Here is a 25,207-nt window from a genome sequence, read left to right on the forward strand (position 1 = left end):
ACTATCCACTGGCTTTCTAAAGAACCCTGGGGAAACACTGTTTTCAATTTGGAATCTTAACTGAATCACATTTAGTACTTGTGGAAAATTGATTTTTGTTTCATCATGTTTCAACAATGTCATACTAATGGTACACAACGCTAATGCCTGTTCCATATAGACTTTTAAAGTAAAGTAAGATGTCTCTAGATAAACAATACTTGACTTAAATATTTTCATTTACTAAATAATTATGCTCATATAACCCTTCAAAGTGTACAATTTGCTGTTGATTTTCTTTTTGCAGTTTTAGTGTCAAGGTCGATGCTTTCAGGCTGCTCCTTAGAAATATGTGTTGCCCTTTCCTTCTGTCTGTGTCTGGTTGATAGAGATGCTTTTGTTTTGTTGGTACACGGGATGCCTTTTGTACTTATGGGGACAGAAGGGGGCAGTGTGAACACAACAACCTTAGAAACACATAATTGACTGCAGCATGGTCCATTCTAGTACCTTCACATGGCCCTAGCATTTCATCCCCAGTGAAGGATTATTATTAATCTCTCAACTGGAATAAAATAATTAAAATTTTTATAGTTTTCTGAATGCAAAAAAAGTTATTTATCTGCTCTTTTTACTTAAATATGCTGTATGATAATTGTAGTCACAAAAATGCAAGCATGATGGCTCTAACCTCATATCAGCTACTCGCAAAGCCATGATGCCACTAGATCTCTAAAAGCACCTTGAAAAGAAAAATGTTCAGTCGTCTCATATTCCTTACTGACTATATGGTAATATGTCAAATGAAAGTGCCTCCCCAACACATTTATCTACTCTCTTTGCATCTAATCAATCCCCTAAATAAATGAAAGTGAGCCACAACTAGATGTCATCACATTTATCTGCAGGCGTGCCTCACAGTGCACACACCTTAATGCTGTTACTCTAAAAGAGGGTGGACTGTGGAAATACTGATGGGGCTATTTGACAGCTCAGATGTATTTTCTTCTACATGTTTATTACATTATGATGAGGATGGCACAAGCCTCACTGTGTTGTTGTATTCTGTGAGACATCAAAGCTGGTTTAGATGATTTTGTGTGGTTTGGTATTAAGGCTTGTTTTGCAAGCGACATGTTGGGAAAATCTGATTTACAGGCAGCATGATTCTCAATTTCAGCCTGGCGCCACCATGCAGACGATGGGCCCGTTTCGTTTGGATTCACCCCGGTGATCGCTTCTGATCGTTGACGTGAAGCCAAGTGAATCAGAGCAACGTTCTGTCTTCTCCAGCTAACCCAAACTTCTGTTTTGAGATCCTTTAAAAACCAGGAAATACGGAGGTGTCCAGTCAAACCGTCCTGTCTTTGTTCATGAGCAAGTGGAGAGTTGAGCCATGGAGCTGATGGAGTCAAGGAAAGAATGTGAGTGGAGAGAGGTGCTACTGTGTCTAAAATATCAATGAGGGAGATGCTGCCAAGTTTTGGAGCACACAAGAGGGAATAGGTCCCCTGTTAACATCGAGTGGACCAGGCAGTTCTGCACTACTTAACTGTTAATATCTTTTATCCTACAGAGAAGATTTTATTTTATTTTAACTACACCATTTTAAACATTGTCTACTGCTTCCTTCCTTCAGTATTTATACACTGCAGTGAGTTATTAGGCAGTGTGTTCCTTGAAAAAGTTTAGGTGACTACAACATCTGTCATTCAGTCATACTGTGGAGCTTAACAATACACTGGAACAGTGTGTTTGCCCAGGTGAGTCTTTAATGTGGAACTCTGCAGAAAACATGCCAAACAAATTCATCAGTAGAACAATACATGTTCCTTGTGTTTCCACACTCGTTTGATTTCGAAGATATTTATCTTAACAGGATAATAATTTGTGAAAGTCTCTGACATTTGTGGCTAGCTAGCATGATAATAAATCCATGGCTTGGAACATTTTTTAGTTAATTAGAGTCAATCAATCCAAACTTTGCTCACTTACCGGTGTGAAACCGGAGTATAATGAGCAGAAATCAGCATGGTGATTGGAAAACACAAATTACAGCTGTTAAAGAGAAACTCATCCACTTTTCTTCTGTTGATGCCAATGCCTGCTGCGAGGATTTAAAATTAGCATGGCATTCCTTTAATGGATGTTGGGGGAATGTGCTCCTCTATAATTAAAAAACCTGTTAATATCCTTGCAGGCTAAAATAAGAGGGGTTAGTATGATTAAATGACAAATCTGCAAAAGGATATATTGGTCATTTAACTGTTAAATGTGTCTGCATTTATTTGTCCTTCGGAGAAATACACACCTTAATTACTGAAGACTGCTTTCATACAGTATAAGCAGTTTTTATGTTAGTTTTCCTGTTTATGTGTATTATAAGCAAATGAAGTAACACTACATAATGGTGTGTGACCATACCAGCGAGGTGGTCAGCACTGCTGCTTCAGATATATCATGTGGCATGTTAATGAACTTCCCTGATACGTATGGGACATGGTTATGGTTAAAGGCTGTGTGTCTATCTGTGTGCAGAGCTGCATTCATATTATTCTTGACATATTCCATGCACCTTGCATTCATGGTGTAATGATGTGAGTAATAACCTGGTGATGTTAACAGCACCCCACACTAGGACCTTTATCTGTAGCATGATATGACCTGACTGTTAGTGGTCACAATGTATATGACCTCAGCCCTGGATGTAATTTCCTCTCAGGAGCTCTTGGAAAGGGAGAGCTTATGTTGTTGAGCTCATGTCGTCGGGGCTGCTAACAGCAGCTTGCCATTGTATTAATTATTGTCAGGGAATCCAAGGGGTGTAGATAATACAGAATGCACTGGTTGGTCCCATTTGTTTCACTTGTCAGTGGAGTGAATAATTGGGAGTGCTGACCATATTAGACACAGAGAATTTCTAAAACATACGACTCAAACAGTCACAACACAAAAGTATGGCTGGGAAATTAAAAAGCTTAATGTCTGAGAATTTCAAATCAGTATGGAATAATTTGCTGGCTTCCCATTGCCAAAGGAATTTACTGAAGTTTAACTCTGACAACAGAACAGAATAGTCATTGTGATTCACAGTAAAACATACCCTTTATAATATTGTGTTGAATTACAGAGACCTTGTTCATGATTATATTTTACATTTTATTCTTTGTGAGAGACTATACATACTACCTCAACATTGTTGAGGTATGTCTTTTCTTAAAGATGTTACTTTAAGTCAACCTGCATCTGCCTCTCTGATGCACCCCAACTTTATTCTTTAAAGGCTTGAGAACATTGATACACTTTTAGTAGAAGGGGGTTGCTAATACAATGGGGCTCATCTTGCAATTCTCCCAAGGAATAACTATCAGTCCTGCTACAGCGGCTTCAGCGTCCCTAGGTGACCGCGCCACTGAGCCCGTGCTCGCTCCATCGCACCCCACTCCACGCCTGCTGCCACCCTGAAGGTAGATGCATCACGCTGGGGAGACTGCGCAACAGCAGCCCCCTCTCCCACCAGCCCTCCAAACCTCCTCCACGGCACAGTGGCCTCCTGCGGCCCCTACATATCTATGGGTCTCCACTGCAGCCCCGGTCCCACCAGTCCAGACTCTCCCTCAGGTGAGTCTCCACACCACCTCCATGTCTCCTCCCACATGAACCACACAACTGGCATCCTTTTTGTCATTTGAGAAATGCCACACACACTGTACACACACATACACACGCTCTTGTGCTCACTCTGAAGGGGACACCGCCTGTTCCTTTCTGCTCACCTCCCGGCTGCCGGCTGACTCTCTGAGCCGTGTCTGTGGTGGCTACGCCATGTGTGGGGATCTAGGGGCTTCAAACAGCAGGCCTCCTGTACTCCCTGAATGGCAAATATAAGTGCCTCCAATTTATTACCCCGTGGACGCTTTATGAATCATCTCTGACTAACTTTGATCTGAGATGACATGCATGTGCTAATCAGTCTTAGTATCATTATATATGTCAAAAATATTGAATCGAGTAAATTGCACGACTGCATCCACTCAAGTTTACCTTGTCCTCACTTTTATTGACTCATCAAGTCAGGGCTCATGTCAGGTTTTCACTACATGGTTATCATGATTAAAAGAGTTCACGATGAAGACGAAATTGCGAAAGGAAATCTGAAAAAAATGCTAGCTAGATGCTGACTGATATATCGATTGTCTGATATTATTGGCTGATACTGGCCTGTGACAGATAAAACGGTATCAGCATATATGTTGACCAATATACACTGGTAAGAATTTTTTATTTAAATTATGATGCAGAAAAAGGGTTTCGGACAGATTTTCTTTTTGTTTAAACTGTCTAATATCTTGTCAATGCTACATATCGTTGTTTGTGTTTGATAACCACATTTGAGGGACCTTTGCAAAAAATAGTTTGTATGTTGGCCGATATATCGATATCAGAATCTTTTACTCTGGCTCCAAATATCAAGTATCAGTCGGACTCGAATACCAACAGTCAAATTCATCGTCAGCTTTGTGTATTGTGTGTTTTGTCACTGTTTTGACAAATTAATTACACTGAAAATATGAGTTAAGGGAGCAGGAGAGAGAGTCTGTAACCATAACTGTACAAAAGATACAACAAGAGTGCCTAACACATTTTTGGGGAATTTTCTCCCCCTTAGGCCAGGTGGCACCCAGCATAAAGGTGCGTTAATGTCACCTACTATGACAAAGCAAGAACAGAAAGAGACGAAAATAATTATATAAGAGGCGATTTTATTGCATTATCTTAGGGATGGGACAATAAAATAATTTACTGAGAATCAGGATCAAAAACACACACAAGTTAATTGTAGTGCTTTTTTATTATCTAGATAATAGCTTGAAAGGGCTGTCTAGCACATCGGTAAGCCTGTCACTATGTCAGAGGGCATAGCTTGCATTGTATCCCCCATTAAAACAAATTATATGTGTGCATCATGTGTGTAAATACTATGCATTCCAAACTAACAAATCAACAAGGAGATGAGGATACCATAGTTTGTACTTTTTTTGTGATTCTTGAGATTCTTTGATTGTTTTTCAGGTAAAATGATGTGTGTTCTCTCTGTGATGCAATGATAATTTTCTGTTTCTGAACTAAATGTAAGGTTAAAGTGATTCCAGTGTATTTTAGTTTTGTCGATTGTTGGGATATTATCGTGAATCACATATATTTTGGGCAAGATAATTATGATATGAAATGTTCATGTTGTCCCATGCCTAATTATCATATGTGTAATATTAACGTGATATAAATCTTTAATTTTGAAACATCATGGTTATTGTCAGTACTGGTATATCATGACAACCCTACTTCAGGTGCAAGCTTGTGCCACTTTTATATCATAGCTAATATCAGGATGTGACAAACTGGTACATTCGTTGCCACAAACAGTTAAAGTTACAGTTTGCTGAGATTCTGTATCAGGAACTCCCAATCAGATCCCCTTAACCCCCTGTTTCCATATCCAGAGCAGTGCTATCACATTATAAGATCATTTCACACATAACTGTGATCTCTTCTAAAATCATTTAAATACACTGAGGCAGATGTTTAAACAAAGGAACCCTGCTTGTGTTCAGGCGTTTGATTTAAATGTTACTGCTGATATAATGCTGCTTCATAATTTAGTATTTACTGTAACCTGCAGTTTGTATTCAGTCTTGTCCCACTAAAGCCTTTTTGAAGATGCTTCCTGCAGCATCCTCTGTTTTCCCCCCTTTAAACGTTTTTTATCACACAAAAACCTCTAAACTATAACAGTTTCACTAGCACATAAATTACAACTTTCACTTTATAGGTTGCCATACCACACCACACTTAGTTAACAAATATTTTACAAACAAGATGCTATCACCCTCTCCATGATATTAATATGATATGTTCTCTGATCTGTAAACAGCTGGTTATCTTGCTTTTCCACGATAAGAGAAAGTGCTGAGGATTTACGCTTGGTGAGCACATTTGGGCTGAATCTTTCACACGTCACAAATTGCAGATGGGAAGCAGTGATCTTGAACAGCCGATCACATTTCCGTGACCATCTGACACCTTCCATTTAGGAAAATAATACTTTCTATCTTAGCATACCCCCTCTGCAGCAGCCAGCAAAAGGAATTATGCCTGGTAGACTTTGCTATTCACAACTTTGGAGCTTCTCCTTTTGTTTTGTTCCGTTGCACTGATTAGATTAAAGCGTTCACTCTTTCATCGGTTATTCAAGGCCACAAAAACGTCTAGGTTTGTGTTGTTTAGTTTAATTTTCCTGTGTTATAAATAAAGAGACTTTCGTGCTATCATGTAAGCATTACACAGGAAGTTGTATAGCAGAGGATAAAAAAAGGAGCTTATTGTATGAAGTAGATAATCAGTGCTGGGATCTGTTGTGTACCTTTTTTTTGCAGCATCTCTTTGAATGAATTACAGTTTTTAAATCTCATGTAACTTGTTTTTTTTTCTTCGCTCTAATATCTTCCCTCTTGTGTTCCCATAATGTTGAGGACAAAAAGACTTTTTATCCATGGAGGTAGATATGGTATCTGAGTAATATGACAGATAAATATGAGTCGGGTTAACTGGTACAGAGAGTTGTAAATCACTGTGGTGTGATTCTTTGTCTCAAAGGGTTTAATTAGTCTGGAAATTCTTCTCTTATCTGATGACCCCCCCTCCTTCCCCTCCCCTCCCTCTGCACACTGCAACAACTTACAACCATAAACGCCCTGCAATCTGAAGACCAGTGGCCTCAGGAGACTGAGTTGCTACAAAGAGCTGAAAGAGTTGGAAATGGTCATTTTATTGCGTTAGAATAGCTCGCTTGAGACTTGGGTAATGTAGTGCTAACTGAGTGCTAACACAGATAACAGTATGTGGCTCCGAAGTGAAATACAGTGGACTTCTACTGTAATGCTCTCTGTGGTGTCAAGTGAAAACAAGGCAACACCATAATGGCCGTACACAACAATGCAAAACACAGATTAATACTACAGTATCACAGTTTTCCTTCAGTGATGATTATTATTTGAGATGCAGAGCGCAGTCTAATCAGTCATCTCGTAAGAGTTCATGTAGATTGAAATTGCTCAGTATAACTACAAGTGGGGGATACGCAGGCTGCGTGCTTGTCAAATACTCAAACATCAAACCGCTTCCATCTATTATAAATGCTACCTATATGTGGCCTGTTATTGCTTGACGGTAGCATGGTGTTGCTCTATTTCATAGTACATGAACAAACCCATTTATCCCTATCTGTCATTTCATAACTTGTGAGGTATCTGTCACTTGCGGTCCCACGGGAGTCCTGCATGTAAGTTTTTTTTACTCTAATTGAGCTCTTTATTTAATTGACAGTTTACTGTGTCCTAATAAGTCATTTGAAGCTGTTTGTTTTTGATTGGATTTTTGCAAGAATGTGATTTTTTTTTATTTTATTTTGTGCTTATTTTAAAACCTGCAACCATTTGGTGTGAACCTGATGATGATGATGATGATTAGAGGTTTTCTTGTTGCCTGATTATTCATGATGAAAAGGGTCATAGCAGGGGAGGGAGTTTTAATTTTGGATGATGAGATTAGACAGCTTTGTTTTCAAGTTTTTCAAAGACATCCAGACCCCAAACTTCACTGCGGCTGACGTGAACGAAGGTTCCTCAACGTATTAAGACGTTGACTAGATTATACAGGACTGGAAGTACCTCGGGGCTTTTTTGTTTATTGGTTGTATTTGGTAAAGTCCTATTAATTACATATAAGACAACAAAGAGTCTTTTTCATTATCAGTAAACTTAATGGGAAAACACCCGATCTTGTGAAAGTGTGCTGGTATATTGAATCTAAATATCCAAACAGGACTCTCACATACACCATAACACTACTGTGCACTGATGTATAGTGTATTAGGTTTCCACCCTTTGTGTTTTCAGGCCTGCAGGTAGTGACACAATGACCTGATGACAACACTGTTTATTTTTTTTTCTCTGCTTTTATAAGTTTACCTGACTTTGTGCATGTGTTGTGTTTTCATGCTGATGCTTTTGTCACACACAGATAGGGGGAAAACGAGGTGGGGGGTTTATGTGTTTAATTCTATAGAATAAACAATGTGTGTACATTATAGTGCATGTGTTATTTATGATACAGATGCAAAACTTGAGTTTGCATAGAGCACCTTTCTTTTTGAAGGACTAGCAGGAGCAGAATGAGATGAGGGGTTATTTTGGCGATGGAGATTAAGGCAGGGGCTTTTTGTCATTTGTGCGAGACAAGCCATTCATCCATCCAGTTCACAGCCAAAAAAAGGCTGGTCCCAGAAATTAGCAGTTTCAGCTCAGCAGCAAAGTCGTCGGGCTGTGAAGGCAGAGAGAAATTGACTAATTAGCAATGCGCACTAAAACTTGACGGTTCTCTCTATAACAGCGAGGGAAAGACTCGGTTTTTCTCCCCCTTTCTCTTTTCTTTCTTCCATAGATGTTTGAAATCGCAGTCATTTACGCTCGACAGTTTTTACAATAGCCTTGAGCCATAATTTTGCGAGTCTCTCCAGCATCCATACCCCTGCATGGTCTCTCTCCACCGGCCATGCACGACCGTTTCTCTCCCCAACCGTGGATTTCCTATTACTCTCGTTACGACTCACTGAGCCCCAGGCCCAAGGATAATGATGTGTTGTTTCTTGGTAGCATAATTTGTCACACGTATATTTCTTCTTCTTCTTCTCTTGCAGAAAGCACAGCTCCCTCTCACACACTCACACACTTCTTGTTAATTCAGAAGAACAAATGATCAACGTCAACAAATAACCTGAAATAGTGACTTTATGAGTTGGAATCAATGGTTATTCTGAGGCACCACCGACTATAGACTTTAAAGAAAAGAGGACACTTCTTTTTTTTAAGAAAAGGAGAACAAAGGAAAAATTCAAGGGAGATTATTTTGGGGGAACCTGAAGCTTACTTTCTGTTTTTTTGTCAAGAAGCTGAAGTCAGGTAAGTTTGGCTCCTTCTCAGGCGAGCTGCTCACATCATTTAGTTGTGACAGGCGCTTTTAGTGAATCCGGCGACAAACGTTTGCAGCACGCTTGTGCCAAGTTTTACACACATTACGCACATAGAAATAGCTTTCGTGTAGTGCCGAAGTAACGATCGATGTGCATTTTTACGTTTAACTTTGCCGAAAGCTTGCATTTTCAGGCGAATATTTTCTCAATACTCACGTCCGCGTAACTCAGGGAAGGCTAAAAGAAAAAAAAAGCGAAAACGCGCCCGTACCGCTGCTGCTGCTGCTGCTGAAGGCTCGGAGACAAACTAATTGCTTTTTTTTTGTATGACTCCCTTACAATCTGTGCGATGTGTAATGTCCTCATTGTGGGGGTGTGCAGCAGGATAGGAGAAGGGATAAGTGTACGCTGAATGCTGCATGTTCTCCGTCCACCGTGGCGGCTCGTCGCTCTTTCCTTATCCGACAACTTCAGCCGAGAGCAGGGGGGGACGCGCTGCAGCATCTCCGTATCCTCGTTTTTTTTTTTGTTTTTTTGTTTTGACAGCGCCCTTCACAAACCTCAGCCCCTCTATTTAAAACCACCACGCGTCTTTTTTTTCGAGTTGAGAAATGAATAAGAGTGGCACGCCGTGGGAACTACTGCGTTTTTGTTTGCTGCTTTACGACCAGAGCTCAAAGTTGAAAGCGACCGGAGCCGTATTGGATGCAGATTGTCGCCGGCAGGCATGGCGTGATGGTCGCTCCCCGCCGGACGGACGCGAGATCTGTTCAATGACTTACTCGAGAAATCGTATTCTGTTGTAATAGTTGACTGATCGCATCTGTAGGCTACCGTGTGTTGTGCAAAATAAATGACCTGAGGTAAATGGCTTGCATGCTTTATTTGTTGCCTAGGTGGCGTTCACAGTCAGGAAGTCATGTCCAGATCGGGTGATAGAACATCCACCTTTGACCCAACACACAGTGACACCCTGCTGCACGGGCTCAATCTGTTATGGAGAAAACAGCTTTTCTGTGATGTGACTCTCACTGCCCAGGGACAGCAGTTCCACTGCCACAAAGCTGTGCTGGCATCCTGCTCCCAGTATTTCAGATCTCTCTTCTCTTCTCACAATGTCATCAACAATGAGGGGAGCAAAGGGGACCAGGGCAGCAGTGGGACCCCCTCATCCTCTCCTGATGACAAGCTGGTGACCCCCAGTGCCAGGCCCATCAATAACCTGGTACTCCAGGGCTGCTCCTCCATTGGACTACGATTAGTGCTGGAGTACCTGTATACTGCCAACGTGACTCTTTCCCTGGACACAGTGGAAGAGGTGCTGTCAGTCAGCAAAATCCTCAACATCCCCCAGATTACCAAGCTCAGCGTGCAGTTCCTCAACGACCAGATCTCAGTGCAGAACTACAAGCAGATCTGCAAGATTGCCGCACTCCATGGACTGGATGAGACCAAGAAGCTGGCCAACAAGTACCTGGTGGAGGATGTGCTGCTGCTGAACTTTGAGGAGATGTGCGCCATGCTAGATGCTCTGCCACCTCCGGTGGAGTCAGAGCTGGCTCTGTTCCAGATGTCAGTCCTCTGGCTGGAGCATGACCGGGAGACTCGCATGCACTATGCGCCGGACCTTATGAAGAGGCTGCGCTTCGCCCTCATACCTGCTCCAGAGCTGGTGGAGAGGGTGCAGTCTGTTGACTTCATGAGGAGTGACCCCGTGTGCCAGAAACTACTCCTGGATGCCATGAACTACCACCTAATGCCCTTCAGGCAGCACTGCAGGCAGACCGTGGCCAGCAGGTGAGGATGAGACAGACAAAATGTACACAGACACAAAAAGAGGAAAACACACAGACATGAGTTCACCCACCCACACACACACAAGCACACACACAGCTCTGAGCTGTTTGAGAATGGACGGAAGGCAATTAAATGCCTCCCCCTTGTTAAATTTTAACAAATTGCCGACTCAAGTATTGCCCACTTGCTCAAGCACTGGTCCCACCGCCTGTGTAGTCTGGACCATGTAGGCGGTCAGTCTGAGCTGTGAGGTTTCAGGCCCAGTAAATGAGGGTTGAGGGGGTTTTCCTGTACAAGAATGCCAGCTGTCAGGGGGCTTGATCTACTCTCTGCTACACCGTATCCACAATTACAAGGTTACCTCACGTTTTAGTGAAGAAAAAAAACAAATCTTTATTTCCTCACACATCTGTGTAATTGCTCTGTAATCAGTGTAGACAACATGCAGAAAACTAGATAAAGGTTTTGCGTTTGATGTGTAGCAACTCATGAATACAATTTCAGATGCTGTAATTGAATTGTTACCAAAATTACATGGTAATTGCATAACAAGAATGCTTGAGCTATTGAGGCCACAGTAAGCAAAAATATAGTCAGAGGCAATTTGATATATATTTGAGTGTATATTATATAGAAAATGCAGCATTTATCAATGAAGCAGCAATCTGACGATGCTCCCTATATTCAGGCTAGACACACATGTCTCACTCACTAAAAAATAGGCCAAACTGCACGTCTTACTTCCGGTTTTGTCCTGATCAGCACTTTGAGGAGTAGGTAAATAGACAGACACTGTCAGTGAGTTGATTGATTGACAGTGCTGTTGTCAGATTGTGTTTACAGTGCTGGCTGTACAGTCAAGGCTGAAATTATTTTGAGTGGCGATGGCCTCAATATTCAAATTTAATCTCATATTTTCAAGGAGCAATTTAGAGCCCCGACACTGAGAATCTCCAAACTTGAAAATCAATTTTAGCACAAAGAATCTTCAAGTGGAATCATTTTCCATGTGTCTTGTTTACCACATTATCCCAATAACATATCTATCACCACATATGGACCTAAATGAGCAAAGAGTCAGGAATCCTCATAATTAGTTTCACGTGCCACTGTTTCTCTCCTCTCTCAATTAATCACCATTATCTATGTCCAGGGGCTCATTTGCATATGAATAACCCCAAAACACTTCAGAGTGGGCCAGTAGCCGAGAGAATGTACCGAGACGACGGTGATTTACCCAAGCATAAAAAAAGAAAATATGAAAAAGGGGAAAAAAAGGTGAATGTGACTGAATATAAAGGCCAGCTACTCTTAATCTTTTTTACTGCATATTGTGATTAATTGGTGGATTTGTTATAAAATCCATTAGGCGCCAGATAATGGTCATTAATGTACAGTAAAGTGTGCGGCTTTTGGGTTATATATCATATACAAACAGCAGGAAATATCTCACGACTGGCTGAGAGATGTCACATGAATCATCTCAGCCAATGAAATGGAGACACTGTATAGGCAGGTTTATGTACTCAATTGCGCTTTTAGCCTCCAGCATGGCACCCTGCATGACCGTCTTCGCTTCACAGCTAATTGAAAAGATATCTTTAGAGTACAATAACCATTCAATAACACATCAGTACTCTGTTGAGCACTTGTTTTGTTAATCATGATAAACGTGACCACATATTGCTTTATTAGTATTCTCAAGTTCAGGATTTGTGCACAGGCAATAAGCAGTTATTAATTTAACCATACATTTGTTCTTTATTTAATTCAATCATTACTCCATTCATACATTTAGTATTTTCACAGTGAAAAATAAGAAATATGGCATGCAAGTGCTTTTAATTCTATCAAAGGAATTATGTAAATGAAGGAACTGAAGGTGTCCAAGCTTCAGTGTTCCTTCGGGGGTTTTATTTCAAGCCTTAATACCTGTTTTGTTCTCTGTTTCCTAACACTTGTCCACACACCCACACTTTCTGACATTACAGAATCCGTTCCAATAAGAGAATGCTGCTACTGGTGGGTGGGTTGCCTCCTGGACCTGATCGTCTCCCCAGCAATTTGGTCCAGTACTATGACGACGAGAAAAAGACATGGAAGATCCTCACAAGTGAGTAGCAAAAGGCTCTGCTGCTCTTCTTTTTTCCTTCCTTTTTAACCCGAGGCATCTTGTGTTCATGGCTTTTATGATGAGGGGAAGTTGTTCCTATGGATGACTTTAACACAGGTTAATTTCCAACAGAAAATGAGGGGAAGGAGTTCCCTAAATCCTTTAGGTAATAATGTATCACTATCACTTTTAATATAAGTTTTTAATCAGAGCGTGACTTCACAGCACTGTGGAGCGTCATGCCCGGTTTCCCTTGTTTTTTGCTGAAATATGCTGGCAGGATGCATGATGAGATTTACTTGAATCTAATGATCTATTGTGGCAGAGATAGAACAATAATGAATGCCATCTTTTCCTCAATAGCTTTTAAATGTAGCTTGATTAGTCACTCACAGCGATCGATACATGAGATTGAATTACCCCATTTGTACTAAAAGGTAACATGGAATTACCCTGCTGACCTATGAGTTAAGTATCGAGAGATGGATGGTGTTAGTGCAGCACAGCTGCTGTAATGATGTTGCAAACATCCAAAAACATTGTATGATTTATTGACTAAATAGCAAAGATAAAAGATATATCCTGTAATCTGTAGGGATTTTTACTAGGGTACAGTTTATGAAATTGATTTCATGATGTCATATTGAAAGCAAGTTGCACTCATTTTTTATAAAAAATCTACTCTATTGAAAAAAATGTTGTGTCCATGGAGAAAACATTTGAAGACATCGCTGCAGGACTCACCTCTTCAAAGTGTCCTATGCTCCGTTTTCTCTCTGTCTTCCTTGACCTTTTGAGGCTCACCACTACATCGTTGCCATATTGCAAAGGTCAAGTGAGAGCTAATGGGAAACCATATTTGTGCTTTGAATCATCATTGCCGGATATATTGAGTTTTTGTCCTCTTGTTTTGGTTGGGACCCTATCTCAGCAGTGTCTCTTCATTCGTACATATTAGCCATAGGGTCTTTTTTTTTATCATTGTGCAGTTTCTGTTAGCACTTGATGCCACAAGTTTTTCATGAATCCAGTGTGGTGTCTCTCTTGTTGTGTCTCAAATTCAAAGGCAGTTTTGGATACTTTCTCACCCTCTGCTGGAACATTTCTTGGCAGCCATTTGTTATTTTAGCTCCTGTTTGGACAAATCTATCAGGGTGCATTTTACCAAAGGAGCCGTTTATACATAACAGCCTGAAACTCACTGCTGTTTACGTAGTCATTTTCTCATTTAGCTCACACTCATGGGTATAAACTGCAACAAGCAAAAGGTCAACAGGGATTTCCATCACTCAGAACTAAAAAGTTAACACTCAAATGGTCCGTGGCCAAGTGGAAGGACAAAACTGCAAAATCATCCCCTTAACACATCAGTGACCATCTGATGTAGCCTCCACACAATGGATGTGGAATAGAAGATTATTAACATTCAATCATAACTTTTCAATGAGGCGAAACCTGAGAGGGACAGCCTTTGATTAAGACATTCATCAACACAATTTGGGAAAGAATCTGATCCCTCCACGTTGATATATCTACTGCTCGCTGATTCCAGTGTAAAGTTTGCCATCTAGTGTACCCACAGCAGCGTGGACACACACGAGACAAAGGCAGACACAGGCTCAGTCACAATGCTGGACCATCTCCTGCTTTGATATTAAAATCTCTCACTTGGAAATGGACCTCATCTACGCAGCGTGGTTTAGAACAAAGGAATTCTGCTCAGCGGGATGCAATTGTAATGGTGTTAAAGGCACGTCAGAGCTCGAGCAGCAGTGGTGCATTAGCTGTGGAGTCATTCAACCAACCCCGACTGTGCCTCTATGCAGAGGTTTCTGACTCCCTCTAGTGAGCCCTAGAGCTCACTGTAGACTGGAGTGATGGCGTCCATCTCGTAAGAGGACGTGCTCATCCTGCCCTCCTGTGGCTGTTCACCCCTGGGGTTAGTGGAAGATTTCAGGGAGATAGGTGGATGAATTTCACCCTCTTTTTTCAGGTTATATTCTCAGTAAAGCTCTTGCACATTGTAGAAGGGAGAATAATTAATGTTATTATTCCCACCAGACTATTATCTTAGTTATTATAGCCTGCCACTTATACCGCAGTTCAGAGGTATCCGAGAAACCTGTAGAGGGAGGGCAAATGTCCCAAATCCTCCTACAGCGCTCCTCTCACTGTAGCCTGTGACATACTGTAAAGCGGTAATCTTCTTTTCACGTGGGTGCGAGATGATTTTTAGTATGAGTACAAGTCGCTAGACATCAAATAAAAAGCCGCCCATCCGTGTCCTATATACTGCTGACTGAATGATAATGTAAATAGCATGTAAGGGAATTTGGCAGTCATATGGCACTCGTCTTTGAGGTGCAGTGGAGGCAGGCAACCTAATCCCCTCGTTCGAGATAAAGCTGTGTTTAGTGTATGTAGTATTAGTTCCTATCTGAGACTCCCCTCCCATAGAGGACCGGCACATGTCAGGCAGCCAGAGTGAGATTGCAGGGAGAGGCCAATTGGAAAGAAATGAGATTCAAGGCTGTCTAATTTTGCAGCAACTGTGATCCATCAGGCGTTGGGGGGGTGACAGTGGAAATGACTGATGGAGACAGACAGGTGGGCTTTAACATTTCACTGATTTGTGCTCAAAAAGCACCGGGCCTGAGATTTATTGAGTGAACACGATCATGTTCATTATGACTGTCACCTAAGACCATTTCTCTACATCTCAATGGGGTCACTTCAGCAAAAAGAAGATGGAGGAGAGGAGAGGAGGGGAGCACAAAAACATACACAAGGGGAAATCCTCCACGCAGAGCTCTGCTGCAGCTGTGAGACTGTAGCCATTGATGCTAACGTGTGCTAACATAGAATGAGGAGCATGATACACTAAAGATCGTATTTACTGAATATGCGCAACATATTTTGAGATAAATAGCTGCTCTGGGATATTTTAATATCAGAGGATGAGAAAAGGAAAAGTGTTGCAGTGTAATAAAAACTTTGATTCCTTCTCAGATATATAGATACAAACAAACAGACAGTTAGTCAGATAGAAAGATGGATAGAAACAGCAGTCCGTTTACTCTGCTTCATACTTTCATTTGTTCCAGCTTAAGAGTCAACAGGCTTGATTCCCCACAAGAAATCACTTCCTGTGGATGGATGACTGGAAGTTTACAAAACCAAAGCAATGAAGAGGAGAAATCAATCCCATAACATTGGCTCACACTGACAATTGTGAATAGATCTTTTCCTGTGTCACTGTAACCAGACTGTCGGCCTGCTGTAGCGAGTACATCGCAAATTAAATCAATCTTGACATTAACATGAGCACTCTCGTTAAACAATAGGACATGCAGCATGACAAAAATAAAAATAGTCCCTGGATGACAAACACAGCCAGGACAAATACTGCATTGTGTAGTGAAGATAATAATTTTGTATGTTCATATGTTATATGAATTATTTAATTGTGACTAACTTTTTTGAAAGCTTCAATGTAGTTGTTTGTATTATAATTCATTGAAGGAAAACATTTTTTTTAGGATTTTATCTGAGGGCATTCATTTTTGTAGGAAGTTAAGTCCTTAAAAAAATAGAGAAAAAAGTGCTTAGCTGTGGCGCTAAAGGTACAAAATATAAGATATCAGATTTCAATGTGTACAAAATTCTATGTACTGTGTTGCCTGACTGAATATGTAAATTGGTAAAGCTTTATATTCTGGTCCTTGTAATAATGAGACTATATATGTGTTAATAATGACATAGTTGAAACATCATGAGACATTATAAAACAATTAGATGCACTTACACAAAACTTATTAAACCCTCTGGTTCTTAGGGCTCAATTCCACTTCTGCTATTGTGCTAAAGGCAAAAGCCAATAAAAATAATCTTTAGAGAAACAACAGGTGCATTATAAAGGACTTACTAACCTTAACAGGGCACTGTTCTCATTTTAGATTTGGAAGCTGTGTAGTGACTTTGTAATGAATTTTAAAGACATTATGATTAATCTTAATAAAGCAACTATGAAGCTTTGTAAAGGTGTAACAATAACATAATAGGAAAGATAGTAAAACTCAATATATGAGTTTGTAATGCAGTTAACAATTGTAAAAACTTCAAAAGATTACAAACTTTTGTAAGCAAAAGTTTTACCTGACAATGGACGTGTTTTATTTTGTTATTACTAACACTTAAATACTCTTATTGAGATTAATAAGAATCTTATATGTACCTAATATAAAGCTTTATCCATAAATAAACAGTGGTATTGTTTATTCCTAGATAATATTTTCAGCACCCTAATTGTTAGAACCACAACTTACTGTGTTTTTAAAATTAAACTTTATGTTCATGGGGTAATTTAGAGTTTATTAAACTCAATATACTATACTATACTATACGGTATTATACGTGACACATGTAATGATGATGATGCTAATAATAATAATAATAATAATAATAATAATAATTGTGTAACTGTTTTGCCATGAAATTGCGTGTTTATTTTTTTTGAGAAGGTTATCATTCCATGAAAATGTCATAACATTACAACCCTAGTTAGGGTTAAGGTCAGGGCTGCCTTCATTTGGGGATATTCTACAACACGTGCATTTATAATACACCATATAAAAGCTTTCATGTTTTCATGACTGATGCCTTTGATTTTTGTGTCTCGTCCAGTAATGCCTTACAACAGTGCCCATCACTGCGTGGTGGAGGTGGAGAACTTCCTGCTGCTGCTGGGCGGAGAGGACCAGTGGAACCCCAACGGTACAGTAACACCACAGACTGAATGTCTCGCTTTGCCAGTGACCTCACGAGGCAAATTCGTCAGCATTTAATTAATTTAGAGAGCGCTCCTCTGCGCCAGAGTTGATGCAAGTTCAGCCATCAGAGTTAATGCAACACTTTCAGATAGTCTCAAACACTCGTCCCAGAGCCAGATCAGCTCTAAGTGGACAAACAACACTCCAGTCAACACTTGTAAATAATTGGCAATGAAAAATAACTGTTACTGACACTGAAATATTTGTGGTGTAAAAGTGTTGAGTGCTTTTTGTGAAAACACTGGTAATGCCACACTGTAGAAAGAAACAAAGACAGTAAACGATAAAAAAACAACCTTCCTGTTGTTCTTATTACACTCATTATCATAACAATATAACAGTAAACATCAACGCTGTTTACAACTGGCATTTATATAGACTGGAAGTCTAGTCTAAAGTACTGGAAGTAATGAATCCAGGACTTTGGCAAAGAGCTAGTGAATTAGAACCGAGCACTGTCATAGCCTGCATTGCAAGACTCACTGAACTACTGTAAGTCATTAAAGTAGCCAGTGGTATTGATCTTGATTTTATCTGTTTCACAGGAAAGCACAGCACTAATTTTGTCAGCCGCTACGATCCCAGATTCAACAGTTGGATACAGTTGCCTCCAATGCAGGAGAGGTAAGTCTGTTTGTGGTTGCATACAGAATTGTTCTTGTGTATATACATTTAGATCTGATGATGCACTAAGAGAGTGAAGGTTTTAATTGGGTTTTGGGAGAACTGCACAAACATTAGAAACACAAACACAAGAACAACTTTGTGGTAAAGTGATTTAATAGATTTAACATTTTTTTCTTCAGATTTTTTTGTATCAGTTTGCTTAAAGACACTGTATAATTCTCTAGATTACAATCTTTACAATTCTGTTTATTATATGTTAATATATGAAGTCATTATATTTCCTAAACCTTATCCAAAACTTGGTATACCCAGAAAAATAAACTGGAAAGTCCTATGATATCTCGTCATTGCTGGTTTAATGATGTTGTCTGGTTGACACTTCCCTCCTCAGGAGAGCCAGTTTCTTTGCCTGCCGCCTGGATAAGCACCTGTATGTGATTGGTGGTAGGAACGAGAGTGGCTACCTCTCCAGCGTGGAGTCCTACAACCTGGAGACCAATGAGTGGAACTACGTGTCCTCTCTGCCGCAGCCTCTGGCTGCCCATGCAGGAGCAGTGCACAACGGCAAGATCTACATATCAGGTCAGGAGAGAAGCCGTCACTCAGTCACAGTTATTGTCTTGTCACCCTTTGTCATGGAAAAACCCCAGTTAACTTTTTGCAGTCTAAGTAGATATAAGTAAAATATACAAAAGGTATCTGATGTTCATTGTTCAGCATATGAAAAAGATAAATACACACATAAGAATTTTGCTTATATTAAGAATATTTATAATTCTTATTATCAAGATGGATAATGTGCAGTCATGTTAGAACAGCAATGACTATAGACAACAATTATGAACACATACAGAGTACAAAATAGAGCATGGAGGTAACTAAGTACAAAACCCAAGTACAAACTTCATGTAGTTTTATTCATTAGAATATAGATTTCCTTTTCCGTTTCCTTTTTCTGCTACTATAAACATCAATTCAACCTCCGGAAAGGCTTTTACACAATTCCTTTTGTTTGACAGCTACAGTTACTAATGACTTTCTAGAATAAGATTTAATACATGAAACATGTGAACAGTTTATAAAATACACTGCATTGTCATAGATTATATTCTGTAGATTAAAGATAAACCATTTGCAACATTGAAGTCTGCTAACACAGTCATTCTGCTCCATAATGAGCTCTTACTTTTAAGAGCTCCGGAAGTGCTTCCTTGTACTGATAATACTTTCGGAGTTTTGAAGCAGAAATGCAGCAACATTTGCTAGCTAGCATTAGCAACGTTAGCTAGTACAACAAACTGGCAACCACATGAGAGGGCAGATGATTCATACAACAGTGGTGTTGCTCATGAATGCAATGGAAGCAGGGGGTGGATTGCCACATTTAGCGCCTGAATGTACTCAATAACACCTTTAACCAAGCCAAAATTTCACAAGCTCCATTTAAACAAAGTGCGAAAGTGTCAACAGTAATACGATAATATTGTGTTTAAAGAGCACTGATTTATAATCGTACTCCTCTAACAGACTGACTCACAATGAACAGATTTAATTTAAGGATCAAAATCAATTCAGAACGAGATATATCTTTGTTTATTCACACATTCTGCTTCCTTGTCCAACTCCTACATTAATTACTACATTAGCCACCCAAACTTTTACAACTTTATTTCACATATGCAGTAGCGGTCCTTAAGACCTGTAAACAGGCTTTGATGTGTGAAATCAGTTTCCCTTTAATCAGGAGTTACATCTTTTCTGCCTGTCTCCAGGTACCCAACAGCACATTTCAAACTCTTCTCTCAGAATGATGGGCAGCAAAACAAAGAAGAAAGGCATCTTTATTCCTGAAGACATGATTTCAATATGAATTCTATACAATAGTAACACTGTCTGAAATATGTAATGCTACCTCTTGTTTTACTGACATTTAAATCAGTCAAAGACTCATGACACTGACGCAGTAAGCCATAAAGTAAGACCAAATCCTCCTCTTCCAAAAGCTGACTATCCCTGAATCATCAGTGAACTGTGACGTGGCTATTGTACCATATTATGCAACACAGCAGACATTAGAATATGAAACTGAAAGAAAGAAGGAATAAAGGCACTAACCTTGAGTGGAACCTGTGGTTGAATAGAGCTGGTTGGAGAAAGCGCCATTAACGCTGACACACTGCTAACCATCAGACAAAAACAAGACATCTAGTCAGTGAAGATAGCATTTAAAAAATGGGCCAGTAATTTTCTCTGTGAGCACATCTGGCAGGAAGGTATTAATTTATATGTTAAAGATAATGTTAGGATATGGTTTAACATGAGAACCCGGGTAATTATAAGGTTCAGCAGTAGATCAATACATTTTTTTTAATGAGGACTGTCATTGATCAGCTTATATGCAAGTTTGCCCTACAGCCTGTGTTACAAGAGCAGCCAATGAGTCACAGCATTAACGGCACAGTTGTGCGTCTACCTGTTGCAGGAGGAGTTCACAATGGAGAGTACGTGTCCTGGCTCTACTGTTACGACCCTATAATGGATGTGTGGGCTCGGAAACAGGATATGAACACAAAGCGTGCCATTCATGCCCTAGCTGGAATGAACGACCGCCTATATGCTATTGGTGGAAACCATTTGAAAGGTAAGTACCCGAGCATTTCGGGAAATGAACTGAAAAACAGGTCAAGATTGTATAATTTATATTTTCAAAATTGCGTGACAGCGATGCTGCCATTGTGAGCGTGACAATGAACTTTATTACGCTCTCTGACCTATAAGCAGTCTTTCTCTTTTAGAGTTTATCATTCAAGATACAAATGAAAAAAACAGGACAAACAACTGAGTTGCTGTTTTCTTTCATGCAGTTTGTATTTAATCATTTTAATGGGAATAATAAAAGCAGAGATACTGTCTTTCATCACTTACTTAATTGGCTTTTCGCTGCCACTGTTTCAAGTTCAGCTTGTAAAAACTTTCCATAAGTGCTCTGAGATCTGTCACAACTGTATCCACATTCAAAAGCAAACTGTTTTGTTTTTGTTTTTTTTATTTCTATTTTCTCAGGCATATGATTCATTACTGCATGTGTGTCTGTGCATAACTGTTAATGTCTTTGTCCATGGTTTGCTTTTATGGCTTCTTTACTGTCTTTACTTTGTGGCTCTGTGCGTTTGTACGTCCATTTCAGTGTAAAACACATTCAGTTTATATGTAGTGAAATGGGAGATATTAATAAATGGCCTTGGCTTCAGAATGTGGCAATATTCAGGTACTTTCAGGAAAAAGCAGATGCTTGGAAATATAATCCACAAGGCTTCAGAGGCCCTGAGAGAAATGAGTGAAGAAAACAAACAATGTCAATGTGTCATCTGTTATTTCTCTCCTGTATTTACCTGAATATACAGTGTATAGTGTGGCTGTTATGTCACTATCAGTGTATACTGACTGAACAGTTTAAAGAAAACTGGCATAGATTAAACTGGACATACTGGATGGTTTGATTTTATTTTTAGATGCAGCTAGCAAGTGCAAACAACCCCACAACTCAAGCATGAGGCTTTTTTTTTCCTTTCTAACAGGGTCCCACCCACTGAAAAACCAGTAAGAAGAGTGAAAAGTAGGAAAATAGGGTTTTTTTTTAAGTCAAATAAGTGGCTTATTTCTTATTTTCTTCCTCTCTCACAAAGGTTTCTCCCATCTAGACGTCATGTTGGTGGAGTGTTACGACCCAAAAGCTGACCAGTGGAACATCCTGCAGACGCCTATCCTTGAGGGTCGCAGCGGCCCAGGCTGTGCTATTCTGGATGACAGCATCTTTCTTGTGGGAGGCTACAGCTGGAGCATGGTATATTCTCACACATTTGTATTACTATGAACAAATCCCATGAAAAGACCTACAATGCTCTTGTTGTAATTCTCTTCCGCTTTGCCTCGATGGGTCGGGACTACTTTCCATCCTTAAAAAGGCTGAATAATAAATTTAAATTTCTGGGCTATATAGTTTTTTAGCAAATGTCACTCAAACAGGAGTAAATAGTGGATTCTTCTGGGACTGTTTTCAGCTGCGGATTCATATATATCTACATCTATAACACTATTGTATTTGCAGTATTGGAAAACATTCCCAGAAGTACAGTAAAAGAAAGATATTGTGTTAAAGTATTACCTGGTCTTTAGTTTATATTGCGTACTAACGTTAGCAACTGTAGCTCTGTTACTGAGTTACTGAGGCGATGCACTTGAAAACATACATCACATGCTTTGGACTGTCGTGGAAAATCTGTGTCCTTTACAAAGAAATCCACAGTCCAGCAGCAAGAAACAACCTAAACAAATCACCCACAGGCTTGTATAGACAACCAAGAGAGATGGGGAAGGGCTCTTTTTTTCCTGTAGTGTTACTATATGCTCACATATCGCTAATATAAAGGTAATTAATACATATAAATTTCTACTAATTGCTACATAAGGCCCCTTTAAATGTAATCAAGCATCAGAGGTACAAGGAAAAGTAAATTACATATATATTGACATGCATGTTTATACTGTATGCTGGGGTCAATTGATTGTTGGATTCTGTATTCAGCATTTTTCCGATTATCAGAATCAGTGCCTTGTTTTTGTTTTTTAGCTCTGATGCAGCAAAGAATCAGCAAAATAACTAGTAACTAAAGATATTAAATAAATGTGGTGGAGTAAAAAGTACAATATTTGAGTGGATATTAACGCAGCAGAAAATGGAAATAGACAAATAAAGTACTAGCATCCCAAATTGTACATGAGTAAATCTACTTAGTCACATTCCATCACTGGATATATATGTTGATTATAATGGAGGATCATCATCACCAAACGTGACACCTTGTGCTTTTTAAAGAACAGTGCAGTTCTGTTTCAATAAGCTGCATCAATCCTCGAATACTCAAGCAATGTTCATTAGTGGGTTTATTGTCTGTTTTTGTGATATTAAAGAACTTTCTTCACAAAAGAATATGGAAAATCACCAGATTTCATCTTTGAAGTTGTCCCACTTGTTTTTTTGACTACATGCATTTGTATAAAACCGTGTTTTCTTAAGATGACTGAAGAGAGTAACTTGGTTTCCTCTTTCCCTCAGGGGGCCTATAAGTCTTCTACCATCTGCTACAGCCCAGAGAAGGGAACATGGACAGAGTTGGAGGGAGAGGTGGCAGAGCCTTTAGCGGGCCCAGCCTGTTCCAACGTCATACTGCCTGTCTGCCTTCCTTTTAACAAATGACAACTACTGGCGAATGAGGGCGAGAAGCAGCAGAGTGAATGGGGGGAGGACGATTGATAAGCAAAACAGTCGTCCACAATTTTGTGACAAACCCTCCGGTCAGACGACGGGGGTGTGTATAAATTATTTTTTTACAGGTTTGACCAGAGCACTTTCGTTATTCCCTGCTGAAGGTTTGACAAAAAAAAAAAGAAGAAGAAGGAGAGGAATTGTGTAACTCATGTATTTAAACTCATCTGTGTTCTGAGAAATGGTCGGTTTCATGTTTGATTTAATTTAAACTGATAGTAAGTGTTTTTGGCTTCTCTTCTATAGCACGCATAGTGTTGAACTGAATTATAGCTTTCAAATCCATTGTATCTTGTATTCAGTAGAGGCATAATTCCAGCAAAATGCAGTGTTGTTTCATGGACTGAAAAAGGTGATCAGTCCCAAACTCAAGTTAAACTAGGGCTGGGTGATGATCAAAGTGTATAAATATTCTTCATGGCTCACATTATAACTCATTTCTCTCTGGGTGGATTGTGCACTTATCCCGCAGCATCACCTGGATGGATCATAGCGCAGCTGTTCTGTTGTCTCTCTCTAAAAATGAACATATCTTTGTGTCGTTTCAGAAACATTCCCTTGCTGCGGTTGTCATTATTAAGCTCACATTGTAACTAAAACCAGAATACTGTAAAAAGAAAAGACGCAGTTACACACCAGTCTTTGAGGGTGTGTTCATATCACCCAGCCCTAATTTTGAACTGATTATCTTGATAATAATTTACATCCAGACTGAAGTCGTGTTTCTGTATAACTTGATGAACAGAGAGTTCCTCACGGGTTACCTGCTCGCCACACGTTTGTGGCCACTGCTCTTCATGATGCAAGCAAAACAAATCAAGGTTTGCTGTTTATTCTGACGCACTAATGTTCACATTAATAATACAGTGATGGTACAATCAAATTGTAATTGCTAGCCGATGTATTTATTGGTGGCGTGTTAACAGATGAGAGGACGCGCGTTTGGTTTGTCCTCCTTCCCAAGTTGATGCCAACAGGCCCGTTTATGAGGCTGCGTAGCATTACCTCGATTTTAATCTTTAATGTATTGAAAACAAACGAGCATACAGTGGCCCTGAATGCACTAATAGTGGACTTTTAATACAGCACTTTTAATTCACTGACATGTAAATTGATTAATGTGCTAAATATCTTCAATGCAAATGAATCTGAGTCCAGTCTAGTATACGTTATTAGGTAAAAAAAAAAAATTGACTCTAAATATTGATGCAGTACCTGTTGAATTCTGTAAAGATTTGTTGATTTCATTCTTGTATATAATCGCTTGCAGTGAAACATTTTTGTGCACTCGACCTTGGATTTATTCTCAAATCCTGTTATGTCCTTTGCATTTTAGAATATGAAAAATAAATTGACTCTTGATGATTAAAACACCTTTCTCAGTTCTTTGACACTCTAGACACAGGTGTGGTTTATACCGGGGACGCTGGGTACACGTCCTAAATGCTTTTTAAAAAGATAATTAGTGTGACGCTGACTCTGCTGTTCGGTTCAGTGGCCAAGAGGTT

General features: G+C 39.6%; 1 protein-coding gene across 2 annotated transcripts; it reads left to right on the forward strand.

Moving 5' to 3' along the window:
• Positions 1-41: 41 nt before the first annotated feature.
• On the forward strand, positions 42-24,895 carry klhl14 (kelch-like family member 14). 2 transcript variants are annotated; one of them, XM_037083819.1, is made up of 10 exons: positions 42-1,403; positions 3,338-3,600; positions 9,904-10,804; positions 12,796-12,917; positions 17,601-17,690; positions 18,292-18,370; positions 18,765-18,955; positions 20,856-21,014; positions 22,060-22,217; positions 23,490-24,895. In XM_037083819.1, exons 2-10 carry the CDS (start codon positions 3,552-3,554, stop codon positions 23,628-23,630), a joined length of 1,890 nt encoding a protein of 629 aa, XP_036939714.1. In that variant the 5' UTR covers positions 42-1,403; positions 3,338-3,551; the 3' UTR covers positions 23,631-24,895. The 2 variants fall into 2 exon arrangements, with proteins under 2 accessions (XP_036939714.1, XP_036939715.1); XM_037083820.1 differs by lacking the exons at positions 42-1,403; positions 3,338-3,600 and adding an exon at positions 7,745-8,996.
• Positions 24,896-25,207: the final 312 nt, after the last annotated feature.

This window comes from Acanthopagrus latus, chromosome 21 (assembly GCF_904848185.1).
Source record: "Acanthopagrus latus isolate v.2019 chromosome 21, fAcaLat1.1, whole genome shotgun sequence".
NCBI classification, from domain to species: domain Eukaryota; kingdom Metazoa; phylum Chordata; class Actinopteri; order Spariformes; family Sparidae; genus Acanthopagrus; species Acanthopagrus latus.